Source organism: Pseudorasbora parva, chromosome 22, assembly GCF_024679245.1.
Source record: "Pseudorasbora parva isolate DD20220531a chromosome 22, ASM2467924v1, whole genome shotgun sequence".
Classification (NCBI taxonomy): Eukaryota; Metazoa; Chordata; class Actinopteri; order Cypriniformes; family Gobionidae; genus Pseudorasbora; species Pseudorasbora parva.
This window is the reverse complement of record NC_090193.1, coordinates 29,551,053-29,571,865: the sequence shown is the minus strand read 5'-3', so window position 1 is coordinate 29,571,865 and position 20,813 is coordinate 29,551,053. Positions and strand designations below refer to the sequence as shown.

At 37.9% G+C, this 20,813-nt stretch overlaps 2 protein-coding genes across 8 annotated transcripts in view; one reads left to right on the top strand and one right to left on the bottom strand.

Moving 5' to 3' along the window:
* The window catches only part of cdkl5 (cyclin dependent kinase like 5), a 56,656-nt gene extending 46,390 nt beyond the window's left edge, over positions 1-10,266 (bottom strand). Inside the window, exons 1-3 of one of the 4 annotated variants that reach the window (XM_067432044.1) lie at positions 10,059-10,266; positions 8,754-9,062; positions 8,589-8,623 (exon numbers count right to left, since the gene is read on the bottom strand). In XM_067432044.1, coding sequence (XP_067288145.1) covers positions 8,589-8,623; positions 8,754-8,817 — 99 coding nt within the window. In that variant the 5' untranslated portion in view covers positions 8,818-9,062; positions 10,059-10,266. The remainder of the gene's footprint in view (positions 1-8,588; positions 8,624-8,753; positions 9,063-10,058) is intronic. The other 3 variants (XM_067432042.1, XM_067432043.1, XM_067432045.1) reach the window with 3 other exon arrangements.
* A 1,281-nt stretch (positions 10,267-11,547) lies between these two features.
* scml2 (Scm polycomb group protein like 2) overlaps positions 11,548-20,813 on the top strand; it is a 32,423-nt gene continuing 23,157 nt past the window's right edge. The window contains exons 1-8 of one of the 4 annotated variants that reach the window (XM_067432046.1): positions 11,548-11,812; positions 13,030-13,073; positions 14,639-14,717; positions 14,844-14,894; positions 15,002-15,072; positions 16,901-17,135; positions 19,659-19,747; positions 20,245-20,488. In XM_067432046.1, coding sequence (XP_067288147.1) covers positions 14,696-14,717; positions 14,844-14,894; positions 15,002-15,072; positions 16,901-17,135; positions 19,659-19,747; positions 20,245-20,488 — 712 coding nt within the window. In that variant the 5' untranslated portion in view covers positions 11,548-11,812; positions 13,030-13,073; positions 14,639-14,695. Of the gene's footprint in view, positions 11,813-13,029; positions 13,074-14,638; positions 14,718-14,843; positions 14,895-15,001; positions 15,073-16,900; positions 17,136-19,658; positions 19,748-20,244; positions 20,489-20,813 lie in introns of those variants that run through there. The other 3 variants (XM_067432048.1, XM_067432047.1, XM_067432049.1) reach the window with 3 other exon arrangements.

Here is a 20,813-nt window from a genome sequence, read left to right as displayed (position 1 = left end):
AAACTTTAATTTAACAAACAAAAAATTGCTCTGAACATTTTTCTAAATTAGGATAATAAAAAAACGAAACGAAAAATAACTACTTTGACATTAAAACAAAACTGAACTATTTTAATGGCTGCAACAATGTAAAAAGTAAAATAAATAAATAAAAAAGACGGCTCCAGCCCCCGGGCTGAGAATTTTGATAAGCTGTCGTTTTTAACTATGGAAAATTACTAAAATAGTAACTCACAGTGACTTGAATAAGTAACTTTAATCTGATTACTGGTTTGGAAATAATAACGCGTTAGATTACTCGTTACTGGAAAAAAGTAGTCAGATTAGAGTAACGCGTTACTATGTAACGCGTTACTGGCATCACTGGTTATTTGCTAGTTTCAGCCCCCCGCAGTTATCATTTTCATGTCCGGTGCCATGTTGTTTAAATAGCAAATGCATTTGCGGCCATTTTGTGCGCCCATGATGAGCTGGTCTGAAAATGAGATGTGTTCAGGCGCATTCATGGCGGTGAAAACAATTACGCCATTGACCATTAATATGCGCCTATAGGTGGGTGCACAACTTGTGACACAAACATGTCAAATATTACTAATAAAATGATTAGAATGTCAAAGATTCGGCAAAGATTGTGTACATAAAGATAAAAATGCTATGTCATAATGGTAGGGGTGACCCCGAATAGTCGAAGATTCGATGCATCGATATGCGGAGCCTGATTCGACCACCGATCTCACGGTCGAATCTTCGTGGGTGTTATGAAACGAGGATCATACCATTTTGGCAATATGGGGGTGCTCAATATTTTAAAGACATGTCGCGGCGCTGAGCATCGGTGTGCGACCCCTTTAAGGGCGCCGAGCTTCGCACCGCGCCTTTAAAATTAGAACACGTTCAATGAGTGTACACACACCGGCGGCAGCATTCAGCGCCTGTCCGCGGCCACTCAGGAAGTTGTTTAAAATCATGCTGCACCACAGAGCGCTTTCGTGCAGCTCTTCTGTCAGTCAATTCAAAATTGAGCTTGCGTCTATATAATGTGCGCGTCAGGTGGCGGTGTGAGTGAGATCCTGAGGCGCGCGGGGCTGTGCTTCGCGTAGCTACGTCTTCACCCGCTTTAGGCACAATCGGCTTCAGAACGTGCATGTAAACGCACTGAAAGTGTTCTTTTCCTCTCTAGGCAGGTATTTTTTTAGGTTTATTTATCAAAATGTTCTTTTATATATTTGTGTGATGTTCTGTATTTCGATCGCGGCTTTAACATGTTATGAGAAAACAGTTTATTAATGTTTATCCACCACATTACCTTTTAGGCTATTTAAACCTAAATAAGAAAGCCATTGTCAGTTCGTCTGTCAGTTGGCAGGCAGTTTTGGTCGCTTTATTAAAAGTTGTTGCTGTGTGCAGTGTGTAAATGAAAATAAAAATAGTTTTACCCTTCTGCTGACAGTGTCGTGCCCCTCCCAACCCATTCACACACACACAGATGATTCGACTTTCAGTCGACCATAGAGAGATTGGACAATTCTGATTCGATTGTCTAAATCCTTAGTCGAGGACAGCCCTACATAATGGATAGTCATTGCATGTATCAGAATGATCTATTTGCAGAAAATGAGGAATGAATTTGTCTACTTATTTAACCAATCGTAGGAATACACTCCGCCATGTAAATAGCAAATCCGTCATTGGTGCAAGCACAACTGGCTTTTAAAGGGAATGGGAGATGAGACTCGAATAGGGAGTCTCTAATAGTTACTCATTAAAAAGGGGTGGTGAATTGAGAAATCAACTTTCCCTTGAGCTTTTTCTATATAAACGGTCATAGTAATACAAGTTTATCCGGTAAGTTTCAGAGCTGAAAAGTTCCTTGTTAGTCAAAGAAAAGCTTTTATAGACAACAGGCCCAGAAAACGATCGTGTGCTTCATCCTTATGTCATTGCACGACAAAACACCACCTCTACAGACTAATAAGCACGTGTAATTCAGTAGCCCCGCCCAGCGACTCAGCGGATCACGCTAGCCAGCAGCAATAAACATGCTGAAGAAGATAGCAAGATACTGTGAAAGAACAGTCGCTGCATAAGCTTCCTTTGGATCCTAATATTAGGAATGTGTGATACTTCATTTATTTTTTATGAATTTCCAGCTCATGTGGGGAAGACCGTATGTGTGTTCGGTTCATTTCACTGCAGAATTGTTTGTAAACAAGTCTCAAGTGCTGGATTTGCAGACACAATGCTGTGCCTTCTATATTGGATCCGGTAAATCCAGGAATGGTGCAACACACTTATGTGAGTACAACGTCTTTTTTATATGTAATAGTATTCCCGGGGCTATGTGTTTTCCAGACAGGCTATAGTGAAATAATAGTATTCCTTTCTTGATCTGAGGGCGCGCGTGCATGTGTGTGTGTGTGTGTTCGCACTTATATTCACAGATCGTGCAGGCTAATACAGAAATAATATTTCAATTAATCGTGTGTGGATGAGAAATAAATCATTGTGTTTGTTAGATAAAGACGTTTACGAGCCCCGTGAGAGAATCATCCTGGTTGCTGCTTTCAAAACAATCCCTCCCTCATGTGAACTGAACTGACAGGGGAGCTGAAGCTCATTAAATATGCAAATCTTATCCAATCCTAGCCGTGGGCGTATACTTCCAAATCTCCAGTTCAGCACTCCCATCAAACCCGGCGTTCAGGAGAAAGCCTCAAAACTCTGATCCTTTTGGACCATGCGCCTGGTGCACCGACCATTTTCCCGTTGTTAAACTAGCAAAAGTGAATTCGGACATGCCATAAGTGGACCTGCCCCATGTGCTTCAAACCATGCATTCAAATTGTTAAAATAGGGCCCTAAACCATTATTACACTGTATTTGAAAGGTAAGAGAGCTACAAAAAAAAAATAGACTCGAACAGACAATGTAATACCGATGACGTGTTTACAGTTGCTTTAGAAGCCGTGGAAGCTGAAGCTCACAATTATCGTAAGGGGCGTTACATTTCCGACACACACTTGAGGCTTGAGGTTGGCTAATCACAACACACTGGGGCAGCTGGCCAATCAGAGCACTCTGGGCTTTGTAGAACTCAGCAGGTTTCAGACAGACTGGGAACAGAGGTACTGCAATAAATGTACAGTATATGAAACATAATGTCTTTTAAACATAAAAGCATGATAACCTATTCTACGGAACATTTAAAATAGCATCATAAGACACATTTAATTGCTTTTTTATATATTTCAATGCAAAAACTACTAAATGAAGGGTACACAAGATCATCTCAACCAAAGACAAGAACAAACAGCAGTTCTTGTTGCGTTCGGTCATGCACAAAGGACCTTTCATGGCCCCTACTCGCTGGGATAACATCACTTGGGTAGACTTGAGAGAAACAATAGAGAAGCCACTGCCAATAGCCAGAAACAAGAGCTTTCTCAGTGAGGAGTAAAACGCTGAGCTTTTTAAAGGTTTGCTGGTACAGAGTACTTCTAGAGAAGTACCGTAACTAAATAAGACACATTAAATATGCACATAAACGATTGCAAACATAAAATATGAATAAATAAAATATTAAACATAAGATGTTGTTTTATGTTTATTTATTTGTTCCTTTATTCATCTGTACATGTTTTACATCACTGCATAAATCCATGCTATGCTAATAGGTTAGTGTTTTACTTTGTAAAAACCAATATGATTATGACTGGAGTTAATAACAACTCATCTCTCCAGTTCCACTATTAACTTATAAGACAAGCTCAAAATATGCATTTTCTTGTAGACAAATCAAGTTTTCTTGAACAATACGTGCGATCTGCATTGATCTGAGTGGATGTGTAACAATAGGTTTTTTGTATGAATGCACAAATGGATTGTTTATTTGAAGATGTGGGAATTTGGGATGTACACTGTAGCCATTTAATAGTCAAATATGTGAATATGTGTGATTCATCAATATTTACATAAACGGTGCTTGTTTCAATACTGCACAGTATATGTTTGTACTGAAAAGAGTGCAAGAAGAAAAGCTCTACTTTACTCAATCAATATGCAAAAGTGCTGAATATCTGCATGGCTCAGTCCGACAGTGCAAACCTGCAAATTTGGAATTGATTGGTTTTATACAAAAGTTTTATAAACAGGAAGATAATATTGAATACCGGTAACTTACTTTTTAGACAAGTTTTCTGGTCAATAAGATTTTTTTTAATGTTTTTGAAAGAAAACTCTTATGCTCATACATTGTAAAAAAAAATCAGGTCTCCAACTGAATTTTTTTTAGTGACTGATCACATATACATTTTTCAGTTGGCCGAAGTTAATTTCTGTGAATTAAATTGCATCAATTCACAGAATTTAAATTCGGCCAACCAAAAAATTTAGATGTGATCAGTCACTAAAAAATGTTCAATTGGAGACAATTTTTATTTTTTTATTTTTTTACAGTGTATCAAGGCTGAATTAATTTGATAAAAGTTATAGTAATTTTGTCAAAAATTACAATTGAAAATAAATGTTTTCTGTTTGAATATATAATAATATATGTAATAATGTAATTTATTCCTGTGATCTGAATTTCCAGCATAATTGCTTCTTCAGTGTCACATGATCCTTCAGAAATTATTTTAATATGTTGATTTCCTGCTTAAAAACTATTTCTTCTTATTGTCAATGTTGAAAACAATTGCGCAGCTTAATATTTTTTGTGAAACCTATGATCATTCTCCAGAACTTTCTCTGTGATCATTCTCCAGATCATTCTCCAGACCCTCTCCAGAACTTTTTCATTCATTGTTCCTGGGTGGTGGAACGATCTTCCGTCCTCCATACCCAAACAGAATCACTAGCTTCATTCAAAAGACAGGTAAAAACTCATCTCTTTCATGAGCACTTAATCTCATCATAATTTTTTTTTTAAAAACTCTAAACTCTTCCTCCACTAAATTTTATTTTTTCCTTCCCTTTTTCTGGTTTTTGCTACTCTGAGTAGTATACAAACTTTTTGCGTTTCTTTGCCTCTTCTTGACAGATTTGCTTCCTGAGTTTTAAGTGGCTTTGGATAAAACAGTCTGCTAAATGCATAAATGTAAATGTAATCATTCTTGTCAGGATTATTTGATGAAGAGAAAGAATTGCAGAAATAACTTTTTTTGGGGGGCTGGGGTGGGGAATCTCACTGTCTTTTATTTTTGTAATAATAGTCTACATGAAAATTGTTGCAATAGAAGCCAAAGCAGAATTAAAGGTATATTTTCAAGCAAAGTATATACTTCACAATGGCAAAAACACAGACAAAAGTAGTGAAATGGCAGCTTGGCAGCATATCTAAACAAATTAAAAGATCAGGAATAACTTTATTCTATTCTGTTCCATTTTATTCTATTCTATAGCTAAATCCCCCAAAGGCACACAACACCAAAAGTCACCAACAAATTTAATCTAGTCTCCTTGTAATAAGGTTTATCCGCCTTATTTTAAGACTCAAACATACTGCTCTTAATCAGGTATGTAGCGGAATCTAAGTTTAGTAGTTTCCCAGTTATCAGTGCTATTTTGAATGTCTGTAAATAGATCGCAGGCATATTTGCGTTGGAGAATAATGATAGGTGAAAGAGAAACAAGACAGAATGCAACAAAAAAGAAACAGTCACTCTTGATTTCAGCTGCAATTCTGAATGCATTTAATGAAGGAGGGAAAGCGCTGACCGACCAATTACTAAAAGCACAAGCCTGTATTTCTGTTCTGGCACAAACTGAGGAGTATACTTGCAGCTGAATTTATCGGTCTTATTATCATAACAATGATGCATAGGAACTTGGAGTGGGACAATGTAATTATGCATGGGAATATGATTGGTTTATTTCCTTTCTATCATCAATTCTCGGCCATTCTAATCCACGCTGATTATTTAACATAGCTCAAAATCAATAAATACTGTATACTCAAAGAGACACTGGAGATATGCAGCTTTACAAGATTACGTGTCAGTTCCATATGCAAACATTTAAACAAACTTTTGACTTTCATTTTGACCTTTACACTGTTTCCTGAAAGATATGTGTAACTACATGAATCTGTACAGATAAGAGCATGAATACTGTGCATGGTATCAGTGTTAACTCTGAGGTGTGCGCATCGAGGTCAGTGAAATCTAAAGTGTAATGAGCCCTAACCATTCTGTTGCACTGTACTGTCATTCATCATCTAGCCCGGCACACAGCCACACTGCTGCTGTCTGCCCAGGCGTGAAGACACATCCTGGGCATGCAACCATAAATCAAATACCAACAGCACCGAAAGGGACTGTGAAAACAACCTTAAACGACCTTAACCGACAGGTAGTTTTGATGATAACATTTGATCTAGTGGTTTTAAAATTTGATTTATATGAATGTGGTAAAAACTGTTATCATAAATATCCGTTCACACCAACAACGATAACTGTAATGATAACTATATTTGCGGACCATAGAATTATGTTATTATAACCCTGTGCTGTCGCTTTAAATGTTCGAGCTCTTTAAAACAGGATGGATTCTGATTGGCTGTCAATGTTTTTATCGTTCATCAGCTGGGAAAAATAACGTTTGAAAGTGAATCCAATTATATTGTTTCTCTGTGCTGTTATCATTTGTGGTGTGGACTCTGCTATTAATTTAAATTTACAATATTTATAATTTTTAGAACTAAATCATTATTGTTATCATTATAGTTATTGTCCTTGGTGTGAATGGACCTTAAAAGCTGTCTGGCTATCACCAGGTCTGGAGAGTCTGCTCTGTATTTTCTACTGCACAAGTGGCGTGATAAACGAGCAATATTCAAATGACTGTATGCAATTGGATAGTCCTTGAACCAATCAGACCACAAGAGGTGTGATCAACTGGCAACGACCCATCGCTTCTCTATCCGTCATCGTGTGAAACCCGCCAATAGCGTGCCAGGTGGATAAGCCAGTCTGTGATTGGTTCCCGCAAAAGTGTAATGTAAGCAGTAGAAATTAATGTATAGGTTTCCAGACTGAGTTGCAGGGCGAAATCAAATCGCCGACAGATCAGGCTGGGTTTACTCAGTCTACCATAAAGGGATAGTTCACCCTGAAATGAAATGAAAATTATCACATAACTTACTCACCTTCAAGCCATCCTATATGTATATGACATTCTTCCTTCAGACAAATACAATCGTCCTAACTAAGCCAAGCTTTATAATGGCAGCCTAAAACTTTAAGCCTAAAAAAGTGCATCCATTATAAAAGTAATCCACACGGCTTACAAATTTCTTCGTAATGAATACGGAAGGCGGTCTGGCAGAATCTAGATATTTTACTTTATAACGTTTTAAATATGGATATTTTTCTTACACATACATTTCACTTCAGAAAGCCTTTATTATCCCCCAGAGCCATGTTGTTTACTTCCGTAATGAATGGAATGGCTTCATATTTTGGGCAGCCATTCACTGCCATTATAAAGCTTTAATAAGCCAGGACATTTTTTATTATAACTCCAATTGTATTAGTCTGAAAGAATAATCTCATATACAGCTTGGATGGCTTTAGGGTGAGTAAATCATAGGGTAATTTTCATTTTTGTGTGAACTATCCCTTTATATCTTTTTTTTTTTTTTTTTTAGTACACAATTACCATTGCACACCTGTAGATAATAGATTGGTGTGTAGGACGAAGGATAACCAAATCAAAAAATCTCAACAAACAAACAAAAGGAAATCCCGCACACAGTGTTTGTTGAGATATCTTTTTTTTAACTCCCCAACTAAATCGGGCATTTGTACTTTAAACTCTTTGTCATCGATTCAGTTCAAATTCAAACTATTTTGTATATCGAACAAACACATCAATAGCAGTGTCAGAGGCCAAATCCTCTGGATGAGCAAGTATTGAGCATGTATAAAAGGTAATGTTTTAAAACGCACAGAAATCACTGCATAATGGACGATACTATAAAATCGTCTGCACCTCCAAACAGCACAGCAGCAATTTCAATAAAAGCAATTTCTATTGGTTGAAAATATGCCTATATTTACCTTATTGTGAGCTTGTCTAGCGATGTTCGACTGTCTGAAAATGCCTCCCAAACAATGAAGCAAATCTGCCAACTAGGCCACAAGCAATGCATTTGGAGAAGCCCACAATTTTAAAAGACCAGTTGCTAGGGAACCATGCCATATTACAATTGAAAATATATTTATAAAAGGAAATATCTTAACAAATGTACCGTTTAAGATGTTTAAACGTGTTGTGCAACTTTTCTGGGAAAGTTACAGTCATAAGACCCATTAAGGTTAAGTCAGTTAGGCAGTTTTTTTCTTTCGAGGAAAATTAAAAACTAAACTTACCTCTACAAATCACACTACCAGAAAGGCACTTTTGTTTTTTGCATAAGCAATATATCAGTCTATAATTGAACTTCACCGATAGATTCAAAACAGCAATCTAGCTTCCAAAATACATCTAATTTCCATGGATCAAATAAGCTCTACAGCATAATTACAGAGGACTTTCTTTAGTTCTACTTAGCATGCTGACCAACAGCTTTCTGCATAAATACGTCTTACCTTGTGTCTGCATTTCAGGACCACCCCATAGGCTCCTTTGGAGAAAAAAGGGAAAAGCTTCATTTATTCAACTCACACCGTTTACGGCTTATGCACAAGATGCTGTTTTATAAGAAATGATATTATTCCTCTTTACGGAATGATATTAACGAAAGGTGGACTCACCCTCTCCTACAATCCCAAGGACCTCAAATTTATTCATCACATTACCGATGTCAGGAATCTTCATCAAGTCAAAAGATGCCGAGGTGGTGCATGTCTGGGCTGAGAGGAGCGGAAGGCCAGAGGATGGGACAGAAATCGGTGCTTGAACGGGTCATTGCAGCAAAAATCTGCTCCCGGTTGGTCACAATGCTCTTCTCATAATCCACACACACACACTGACACACATTCCTGCAAACTAATACACTACACACACACACACACATACACACACACACACACACACACACACTCACACACACAATTGCTCACCTGAGAAGGAAGAGTGCAGATTTAGCAGAGAAGGGGTCAAATAGTTATTCATGCACACTCTATGTATGTTTCACAAGAATATGCATTATATGTATGATGTGCATCAATGCAGTGGTTTACATTTAATGCATATGCATGAAATGACATTGCTGCTTATATTCTGTCTCGTTTTAGTGAGAATGGATATTTTTAAGATGGTCATGATTCGGTTTGTCTGAGGTGATAATAAACGAGGGCCACATATCTTCAACACGGACAGTTTTGGGAATAGCAAAACAACAGTTTTTAACGAGATTTACAGGTGGGTGAACAAGGACAGCCTGAGAATCCTCTGCCAAACCAGAAGTCAGTGATGTAATGTGCTGAAAACACAGATGGACATCATCTCAATCACCTCAGATGTGCGACAGGTCTCATCTGCCTTTTATTTGTGGGAAGTACCCGTTGCTTTGGCACTTAAATTCATTTCCATACGCGTTTCGAAGGTCATGTCGTGATACCGACAGCTACTTGTATGTTTGTGCATTGTGCATAAAAGCGGCGCATGTCTGCATCTGATGTGTTGTGCGGTATGCGCGTGCGTAAGTGTGTGCGCGCGCTGGAAATATTCGTAGGTGGATGAAAGTTCTATCATTATTTTAAGCACCTTATCCACCTGAGAGTGTCAAGAAATGACTGACAGCCCACAGCACTCACACCCACTCTTAAATGAACAGTAAAAATATGGTGGGGTAACAAAAATCACAACGATTTATACAAAGTGCCCGGCCAATATAAAGAACATTTACATAACCAATACTGTCTTAAATGAACGACAGAATGATAACAGGTGACTTCGGTCTCCTGGAGTGTGTGGGCAGGAGCGTGTGCGTGTTTGTGCGTTTACATCTGAAACACCAACGATGTAACAGCCACTAACATCTAACATCCAGCGTAAAAACAAGCGCAATGACTATACTGTTCATTTATGGAAAGAGCTCCAGCCAGAATACTCACATACGTCCAAGACAACGATGCGCAAACTGTCCTCTCGCCTCGACAAGTAACGATGTTTTCATTTTCACCTGCAGTGGTAACCCATCATCACAGCTGCAACAGTATCCACCTTCATTCTGAGCCATTGACAACCTAACAAGGCGAACTTACGCATCGCAGTATGGCGAAGGCTCGGTTCATGAATATTAAGCACGTCACGCTGACGTTGCCTGGTAACCTTGCAGAAGCGTCCAGCCACGTAAGATAGTTAATATTCATGAGCCAGGCCTTCGCTGTAGTAGGGCGAAGAGGCGAAGCGGCACCAGGCTGAGTGAGTGGCGGACTGCTCACACCAATAGCGTCCGAACCGAACCTCTCTGCAGCCAATTACAATGGAGGAAAGCTCAGAATGGTCCAGAAACGACGGATCTTTGGCTGGGTTCGGTTGAGCAATGATAATATGCATTACTGCTCGGATGTGTTACATTTTATACACGCATACCCAAATGGATGTGCTCGCTCGTTAGGCGATGCTGTGTATGTGTGTGTGTTTGAGAGAGAGAGAGAGAGAGAGAGAGAGAGAGAGAGAGAGAGAGAGAGAGAGAGAGAGAGAGAGAGAGAGAGAGAGTGGGCTGAGCTGAAAGATCAATTCAGCAGACAGCTCACACTGTTTATTCTGCTGAGAAAAGAACAAGCCTAGCCTATATATCATTCATGATGAATGATATATAGCCTGACTATCTATCTATCTATCTATCTATCTATCTATCTATCTATCTATCTATCTATCTATCTATCTATCTATCTATCTATCTATCTATCTATCTATCTATCTATCTATCTATCTATCTATCATTAGCCTCCATGTTTTAACTTTGCATTTAGATTTTCCTTTTTGACGCATGTAATCTCTGACCCCAGTTTTGTAGCTACAGCATTTCTTAGTTGAATTTATATTTGTATTAGGTCTATTTATTTAGGCCTATTATCATTATTTTGGGCATAGCATAATGGAAAAATACGTAACTCTTAATAAACATTAAATGTTTAATTTAATATAAGAAACCTCGAGACAGGAAAGGTGACTGCACGGAGTGATTCTTCTGGAAAAGCGCATGGTGCCATCTAGCGATTATTTCCATCTGAAAAGTATCACATGTACATGAAACTTAAAAATACCTTATAAAACGGTTTGTTTTGTTAATGTGTTCTTAACAGCAGTCACGTTTAAGCCTATTTGACCCCTCCAATCCACGGGATTATCTAACCTTTTATAAATGCAGATATAGATTATTTACATGATTTTAAAACAATATTTATATATGACGATACAATATGCATATTTGCTGTATTATTAACTAAATGAATGTCCAAAACATCCAGTAGCCTCATAACTGCATTTGTATAGACATGTTTTTAAACACCTTCATATGATATCATATAGCCTTATTTTTTATATATAACTCACTAATAGCCTAATTAATCTGTAAACAACAAATATCCACTTACATTTCATTCTAGCTACTCGATTTTTAGAATGTCACTCGAATTAAGTCCTATTCGGTTCGGCGGGTAAACGTGCATTAGTAAAGAAATATTGGGAGTTTGAAATTCGATTTCAAACATACAAGATGATCTGTAGTTCGATGCTCCATTGATATAAATCTGAAGCCACAGATGCTGCTGCCTGCTGGACATGCGCGGATGTGCGAAACATGGCGGCCTAGGTCCAATGGAAAGTAAAGGAGAACAGCAGCACTGTCCGACCTTACACGGTGAGCGAACATCACTGGCACATTTGTCACATTTTGTATTGAATTAATTGTACTGATATGGTGCATCTATTCGCTCGTTTAATATCTCAGTGGTCACACTGATGCGGAAGCTGAATGCGTGTTTACATATGGAATGATGTTATGTGCGCGCGCGCTGTGTTTTCTTGCGTCTGTTATTCCCTGACCTAAAACAGCTCGCTGCCTCTGTAATTGGCACACTGGTGTTGAGTGTATGCGAAAAGCGATTTACACTGCATCAAACAGTACAACATATATATGTGTTATGTATTACATGCATGCATTTGCTTTAAAGCAATAAAAATAATATTTTACAATATCCATGTTTATTACACTGGCATCTGTTCCACCCGTGGTGTGGGGTATTCACTGTTTATGTGACACTCATTGTTTTTTTTGTCAGTAAAAGTTGGGCTATGGAATTAATTGACAGATTCTAAATGTATGTTCTTTTCATCACCCAATTAAATTAATTTAAAGGTTATTTCCAATGCATCATCCATATCTGTGTGTGTCATCCAGAGGAAATGAATTCTGGCATTTTGACACATTAAATAAAAATGAATGCATTAAAACATTTGCTATTTCTATAGCAATATATTCATATTCTAGGTATAACAATTTTTTTTCCCCTTCTCCATAATACTCTGAGGGTTTTGAATTTAAAGCATATTTTTTTTCATTCACCCATTTAAAAAAAAAAAAAACCCATCACATCAGTGTTTGATATCAATGACATCTAGACAATTCTTGACATTTTCTGTGAAATCAAATCCATATTCACCCCGTCCCAGCAGCCATGTCTAAAGAGAAAGCTTCCTGTCTGGGGGGTGTGGTGAGGGCCTTGAAAAGACAGACGGAGCGAGAGAGAGACCACAAAATGTAGACATCATCTGTTAATGGGAGGTGTTGGAATCCTTTTCATGTACTGCTGCAGACTCCCACAAATGTACACTGGCTATTGACCTTTTTTACGGCGGTTTGGAATCTTTATGACGAGTCTCTGAATGGGATTCACAGCTTAAGACAGAAGAATGAGGAGGAGAAGAGGGGGAGAAAAAGAGAGAGGTTGTCTGCTAGCTAGACAGAAGTGGCTGGTAGTTTCAGAGCAGAAACATTGGCGTGACATTGAAAGGATTGTATCTTTCTTTAGTTTCGGACATGTTTTAAGGATTCTCTTTGTGGCTTTTTGGTTTCAGCATCATCTGGAGGATTTTGCTCAATCCTTTGACTGGATAAGAAAGTAAGAAGCAAGGCAAAAATACATGTTTTCATGGCTTGTCTGTTGAAAAAAACCCCTCTTAAACAAGAGTATGCCCAAATTTAATATTAATGAATATTTAAATGCAGTGTTGGGTACTAAGTAAATTATTACTGTAATTGTATTATTTTTCCCATGAAAAAGTAAAGTAAGGGGTTACTCTTAATTTTTCCTGAAATTTAATTACAGTTTCTGGTTTTGCATGAAATACTATATCGATTACAGAACAATTCTATATAACACAATAGTGCATTTAACATCAAAATGATTTGACAGAATTAAAAGAGCAGCTTCATGTCTATCCTTGTATTGTTCAACTGGTTGAGGTTGATATGGGATTTAGAAAGTAATTAGTAATTAATATCTTATTACACTAATTGCTAATGATTACTTACCAAACACAGTTTGGTCCTTAATAACCTCCTGGAGCTTCTAAATTCATATTTGTGTATAAAAGACAACCCGAAACTTAAAAACACAGAAACTTAGAGATTGAAGGCTGCAGCATTATATTTGTTAACAACATTTCACTTTTGCAAACTACTTTTTTTTTCACATTAGATTTTTTTGTTGATGGGATTAAAATGGGGAGGAAATTTGGTCTTAATTTGTTTTTGCTTAGCTTTGTTGAATATCCCATTAAGAATCATTTAGTGGACTAACACAGGAATAAAAAGGAAGTCCTTCATCCCACTGTCAGTTTGCACAGGACGTCAGCTGCAGCCAATTTCCCCCAAACTGAGATGTGACTTATCACTTGCTGAGAGAGCCGAGGCTTTGATCAGCGAGCGCAGGGTCCCTCAGAAGCTCAGTAACTTATTATGATGTCAAATAGAAGAAAAGCTTTCCTTAGTCGAGTGCTTTGATTCTCTAAAGGTATTTGTGATTTAGTGATAATCTTTTTTTTTTTTTTTTGCACAGTACAATGTTGGTGGAATAAATTGCACTCAGATGCCAGTAGGGAGTATAACGTATAATCCCTGTCTTCTATAATGCTGTAATATGGTTTCCGGGATGAGTTCATGAACTCTGGGCCATAGCTGATCTCTCTAGTGATAAAAGAAAAGACTATTATTTACAGATAACATGATCTCACTAAAAACTGATTTGAATATGGTGAGATTGATTTTTTTTAAAGAAGTCTTGCTCACCAGGGCTGCTTTTATTTTATTGTAGAAATACAATAAAAGAGTTATATTTAGAAATGTAGTGTAATTTGCTGATTTGCTGCTTAATGTTGAAAAGAATTTCAGGATTCTTTGAGTAGACAATTCAAAAGAACAGCATTTATTTGAAATATAAATATTTTTAGTCCTACGGGTCATTTATGATCGATGTAATGCATCCTTGCTGCACTGTAAAGAAATATTGTTGGTTTAACTTCCACATTAATTATCTAAGTTCATTTGATAAAAAAAAAAAAAATGTATTTTCTTTCTTTCTTTCTTTCTTTCTTTCTTTCTTTCTTTCTTTCTTTCTTTCTTTCTTTCTTTCTTTCTTTCTTTCTTTCTTTCTTTCTTTCTTTCTTTCTTTCTTTCTTTCTTAAGTTGGCTGTTTAGGATCTGTCCAGTTTCTGTCCACTTCATGTGGTTCTCCAGGTCACCATGGGCAAAACCCATCAGAAAGGTCAAAACTGCTAACTCATGCCATTTTGATATTTTAAACCTTTTTTGTTAGTCCCTTTTTATAATGAACTAACTTATTTGTTATTATTCTCTAGTTTTTTGATTGACTATATATTTTTAATTGCAGACAAAAAATCAGGGCGGAATAATGAGGATTCACATTCAAAAAAGCTCACTGGTACAGCCTTCTCTTTCTTTATTAACCTGTAAGGAAACAAAAACATGTACTGTTTACTTTATCTCATACTTCCTGGTCTACACTTCTCTCCCCTGTTCATTCACCAGAGCCGTTCAGCTGGGAAATGTACTTGAGAGAGACTTCAGCCTGTCCTGCTTCCCCCAGCTGTTTCAGACAGGTAGGTCTCTTAATGATGCTGCTTTTCTGCCAAAATAAAGGGTCGCTCCATGGATGACTGCTGCTTCATTTGTTATAATGGATATATTTGTTATTCTATAACTCCTTACAAGATTAATGAGTCTGGATACCAGAGTTATGAGTCATTTAAATTCCAATTCAATTTCTAAATTGAGAAAACAAAGAAGAATTTAAATTTAATCTGAATTTTAAAAAGTGGAATTAAAATAGAATTAAATTAATGTACTGCTGAAAGTGTTGTTTTCAATGATAATATATTAGTTCTCAATTATAAAGTTTGTAAATTGTAATCTTCCACTACCATTCAGGAGTTTAGGCTATAAATGTATTCAGCAAGGATGCATTACACGATACTATAATGACTTTACGAAACTATTTGAAATAGACCTTTCTATTAAGCACAACTGTTTTCAACATTGATAGCAATAAGAAATGTTTTTTAAACACCAAATCAAGGTAATGATTCATGAAATTTCCTCACTACTAAATATTTCATGGTCAACTGTTAGTGTTATTATAACAAAGTGGAAGCAATTGGGCAACAACAGCAACTCAACCACGAAGTGGTAGGCCACGAAAAATCACAGAGCTGGTCAGCGCATGCTGAGGCACACAGTGCGCAGAAGTCGCCAACTTTCTCAATAATCAATAGCTACAGACCTCCAAGCTTTATGTGGCCTTCAGAATAGCTGTGTAGAGAGCTTCATGGAATGGGTTTCCATGGACGAGCAGCTGCATCCAACCCTTACATCACCAAGTGCAAAGCGGCATATGGGATTATGGTGTGTGGTTGTTTTTCAGGGGTTGGGTTTGGCCCCTTAGTTCAAGTGAACGGAACTCTTAATGCCTCAACACACCAAGACATTTTGGACAATTTCATGCTCCCAACTTTGTGGGAACAATTTGGGGATGGCCTTTTCCTGTTACAACATGACGACAAGTTACATTAAAACAAGCAAGGTCTATAAAGACATGAATAAGTGAGTTTGGTGTAGAGGAACTTGACTGGCCTGACCTCAACCTGACAAAACACCTTTGGGATGAATTAGAGCGGAGACTTCGAGCCAGGCCTTTTTGTCCAACATCAGTGCCTGACTTCACAAATGCGCTTTTAGAAGAATGGTCAAAAATTCCTAAACCCTGTGGAAAGCATTACCAGAAGAGTTGAAGCTGTTATAGCTGCAAAGGGTGGGCCAACTTCATATTAATCCATATGCATTGTGATTACAATATCTTTACAAAAAATTGCATTTCTTTATGGAAATAAATGTTGTTGGACATACATTTTCTAATGTTATTTAAATCAAGAGGTGCATCAGTTTTTGGTCAAGATCTTTTATTAACAATGCAAGAGTCAAGCACCCTATAAAGTCTCCTCCAGCACATCCCAACGACTTTCAGTGAATTTAACGTCTATACTAGGGGTGCCAATTCATGTGTGAAAATGTCTCTTAATGCTCCCTCCCAGCCATTCTTTTACAGTTTGAGCCTGATGAATCTTTACATTGTTATCCTGGAATATGGCAATGATGTGTCTTCCTACATTTGTTTAAGAAATGAAAAGCTACACAATCCAATTAGGGTCAGTTCTTTTTATCATCAATTAGGGTAAAAAGAACTGTTGCCAAACATATTACATGCTAGAAACATAATAACCACTCTTGAGCTCTTTTGCACTCTATATATTATTCACACATATGTATTATTCACAGTATTTCATTAACATTTCATGGTAATGTTTTACCATGCTCTCTCTCTCTCTCTCTCTCTCTCTCTCTCTCTCTCTCTCTCTCTCTCTCTCTCTCTAGTCCAGAATTCCTCCAAGTAATGATTTTAAAGTGGGAATGAAAGTGGAGGCTTGTGACCCGAGGAATTCCACCTCTGTGTGCATCGCCACGGTGATGGGGTTAATGGGCGTGCGTCTGCGGCTCAGACTGGATGGCAGTGACAACACCAATGACTTCTGGCGATTGGTTGACTCCTCTGACATTCAACCTATCGGCACGTGCGAGAAAAGTGGTGACATGTTGCAGCCACCTCTGGGTAATTCTGCACCAAAGCATTATGGGATATAAAACATTGAACGTAAAAATTGTTTTACAACTAAAATTATGTTGATAAATTTTGTTTCCCTTTGATATTGTGGTAACAATGTTGACGTTTTACAAAATAACTCTTTAGATTAAAAACTTTTTAGACATCTCAAAATACTGTGTTTGACCCCTAGCCTAGAAATCTAGACGCACCCTAGCGGCAGCAAATTTAATTTGCCCGCAAGTGTGGTCTAGCAACTCTCAATTCCTATCTGAGCTGTATTCCTCAGAATCTGGATGGCCCAATCACATCGTGTAGGTAGGCTATAGAGTCGGCGGGCGGGGCCATAATGACGACGGCCGAGTTGCGTTTGCGTGCTTCTAGTAACACAGTCTTCTAGTAAACACAGAAACTGGCGAACGGCGGCGGTCTTTCGAATCAGCTCTGCCCGCGCCTCCGGAAGACTTGGAGTTAAGCTTTCCTCTGAGAAAAGAACAAAGAGCGGCACTGAAGTCATTCTTAAAAAGGGAAGATGTGTTCGGAGTTTAGCCGACCGGATACGACGAATGTTTAATCAGTCAGCGAGCTCCCCTTCACCGTCGTTGCTCTGGTTGGTGTACCGCTATCCTATCGCGTGCAGAGGGAGTTTGAAAGACAACCGTTTATCCCGTCCCTCGGACTGAGCCCTGTCTATGGTGAGTTTCCAGACCAAACATCTTGATGTGGGTCTGGCTTGTCAGGCTATTTGACCCCCTTTCGCCTTCAGAACTGCCTTAATTCTATGTGGCATTGATTCAACAAGGTGCTGAAAGCATTCTTTAGAAATGTTGGCCCATATTGATAGGATAGCATCTTGCAGATGATGGAGATTTGTGGGATGCACATCCAGGGCATGAAGCTCCCGTTCCACCACATCCCAAAGATGCTCTATTGGGTTGATCTGGTGACCATGGGGGCCATTTTAGTTCAGTGAACTCATTGTCATGTTCAAGAAACCAATTTGAAATGATTCGAGCTTTGTGACATGGTGCATTGTCCTGCTGGAAGTAGCATTAGAGGATGGGTACATGGTGGTCATAAAGGGATGGACATGGTCAGAAACAATGCTCAGGTAGGCCGTGGCATTTAAACGATGCCCAATTGGCACTAAGGGGCCTAAAGTGTGTCAAGAAAACATCCCCCACACCATTACACCACCACCTGCCTGCACAGTGGTAACAAGGCATTATGGATCCACGTTCTCATTCTGTTTACGCCAAATTCTGACTCTACCATCTGAATGTCTCAACAGAAATTGAGACTCATCAGACCAGGCAACATTTTTCCAGTCTTCAACTGTCTAACTTTGGTGAGTTCGTGAAAACTGTAGCCTCTATTTCCTATTTGTAGTGGAGATTAGTGGTACCCGGTGGGGTCTTCTGCTGTTGTAGCCCATCCACCTCAAGGTTGTGCATGTTGTGGCTTCACAAATGCTTTTCTGCATACCTCGGTTGTAACGAGTGGTTATTTCAGTCAAAGTTGCTCTTCTATCAGCTTGAATAAGTCGGCCCATTCTCCTCTGACCTCTAGCATCAACAAGGCATTTTCACCCACAGGACTGCCGCATACTGGATGTTTTTCCCTTTTCATACCATTCTTTGTAAACTCTAGAAATGCTTGTGCGTTAAAATCCCAGTAACTGAGCAGATTGTGAAATACTCAGACTGGCCCATCTGCAACCAACATTCATGCCTTGCTCAAAATTGCTTAAATCACTTTTCTTTCCCATTCTGAAATTCATTTTGGAGTTCAGGAGATTGTCTTGACCAGGACCACACCCCTGAATATATTGAAGCAACTGCCATGTGATTGGTTGATTAGATAATTGCATTAATGAGAAATTGAACAGGGGTTCCTAATAATCCTTTAGGTGAGTGTATCTTTCAGTGCTTTAGATCACATCAGTGAGGGAAAGTGACAATTTCCTTTATTACATAGAGTGGGAGATAATGCCATCAATTTAAAGGCAAAGTATGGTGAAAATTAGGAAAATTACTATTTAAGTAGTTAATTTAAAATTAACTATTACAATTTATTAAGTAAAATAAAATATTTTGGATTACACAATGATAATTTTGTGTGTGTGTGTGGGGGGGGGGGGGATACACTGACTAATTCTGACAACAAGATATAATGATTTTCAGCTGTATATAATATACTTTTTGTAGAAAATATTATATTGTTGTGGCCTTTAACATCTTGTGATCCATGGCAATGAGTAAATTTAAAATAATAAAAAATATAACCATTTGAAATAAGAAGAAAAAAATACCTGCAATTATAGATTCACCTACATGATGGTCCTTTGGATAGTTATATCATTGTTATAATGACGTTTAAGAACAAAATTATGCTGTGTTGGTAAGAATCCAGTAATTTTTTTCTTTAAATTAAGCACAATATTGATTTGAAAGTGCCAAGCATACTTATGGAAATACTTTTGCCAAGCATACTTATGGAAATAATCTATTGCCTGTTTTTACCCATCTCCAGGGTTCAGAATGAATGCTTCTTCGTGGCCCATGTTCCTATTAAAAACATTAAGTGGGGCAGAGATCGCTCCAGCTTCAGCCTTTAAAAAGGTAATTGCTTCAAATGCTAACCATGTTAACAAGCTTTTTGCTATGGAAGCTCGTTTCCGCCCCATAATAGAAAATAAAAATGTAATTGTGACTTATCTTTTTTTCCTGAGTTAGATCTGCGAGACATAAATGAGAAATTGCAAGCTATAAAGTCAGAATTGCAAGATATAAACTCATATAATACTCAACAAATATAGCTTCCCTATTTCACGGATCTATGAATAAAGCTTTGAAAGAAATTGGAGAGTTTGTTCCTCAGGACAGCAACATAGTGTCGGAATCCACATGTACCAGATGTGGCCTGGATCTGTACATATTTAAATAAATAATGTAACGCATCTTTGAACTGTTTAGAGCTTAGCATAAACATAATATTTTAAAAAGGAAAAAAATATCTAGGCTATCTTACATTTTGAGGAATCAATATGAATTTGTTATATACTGTATTTTAAAATGAAGTTTGTATATGGATGATCTGTTTTCTGTGAATGCCTCAGGAGCCGTCCAAACCCACTCAAAACTACTTCAAACCTGGTATGAAATTGGAGGCAGTGGACCGAAAAAATCCTTACCTCATTTGTCCCGCTACCATCGGAGAGGTGAGAGGGGACAAGATATTCATCATGTTTGATGGCTGGAGAGGAGCATTCGATTACTGGTGCCTTTATGACTCCAGGGACATCTTCCCTGTGGGCTGGTGTCAACTGACCAACCACGGTCTGCAACCTCCTGGCAACTGCTGTGAGTACAGTCCCTGACCACTAGGGGTCACTACAGTTTTGTGTTTCTTCTCTGTGCACAGAGAAACGTTATTGCCTCATGTTGTTTGGGAGATGTAATGGGATGGGGACGATGTGATCAATCAAGAGACTAGAGAAACCACCTTTTTTATAGTGAGAATACATTTACTTTTTAAAAGAAGTTTAAAGAAGTCTGTGTTCAAATATTTAGTGTCTTCAAGTCCAAGTGAACAGTGACTTCGACTGGTCCAGTTGGCACAGTTTAGCAGTTTCTTGTTGATGAATCATTTATAATAGCCTACATGATTTAGAAATTTGAAAACAAG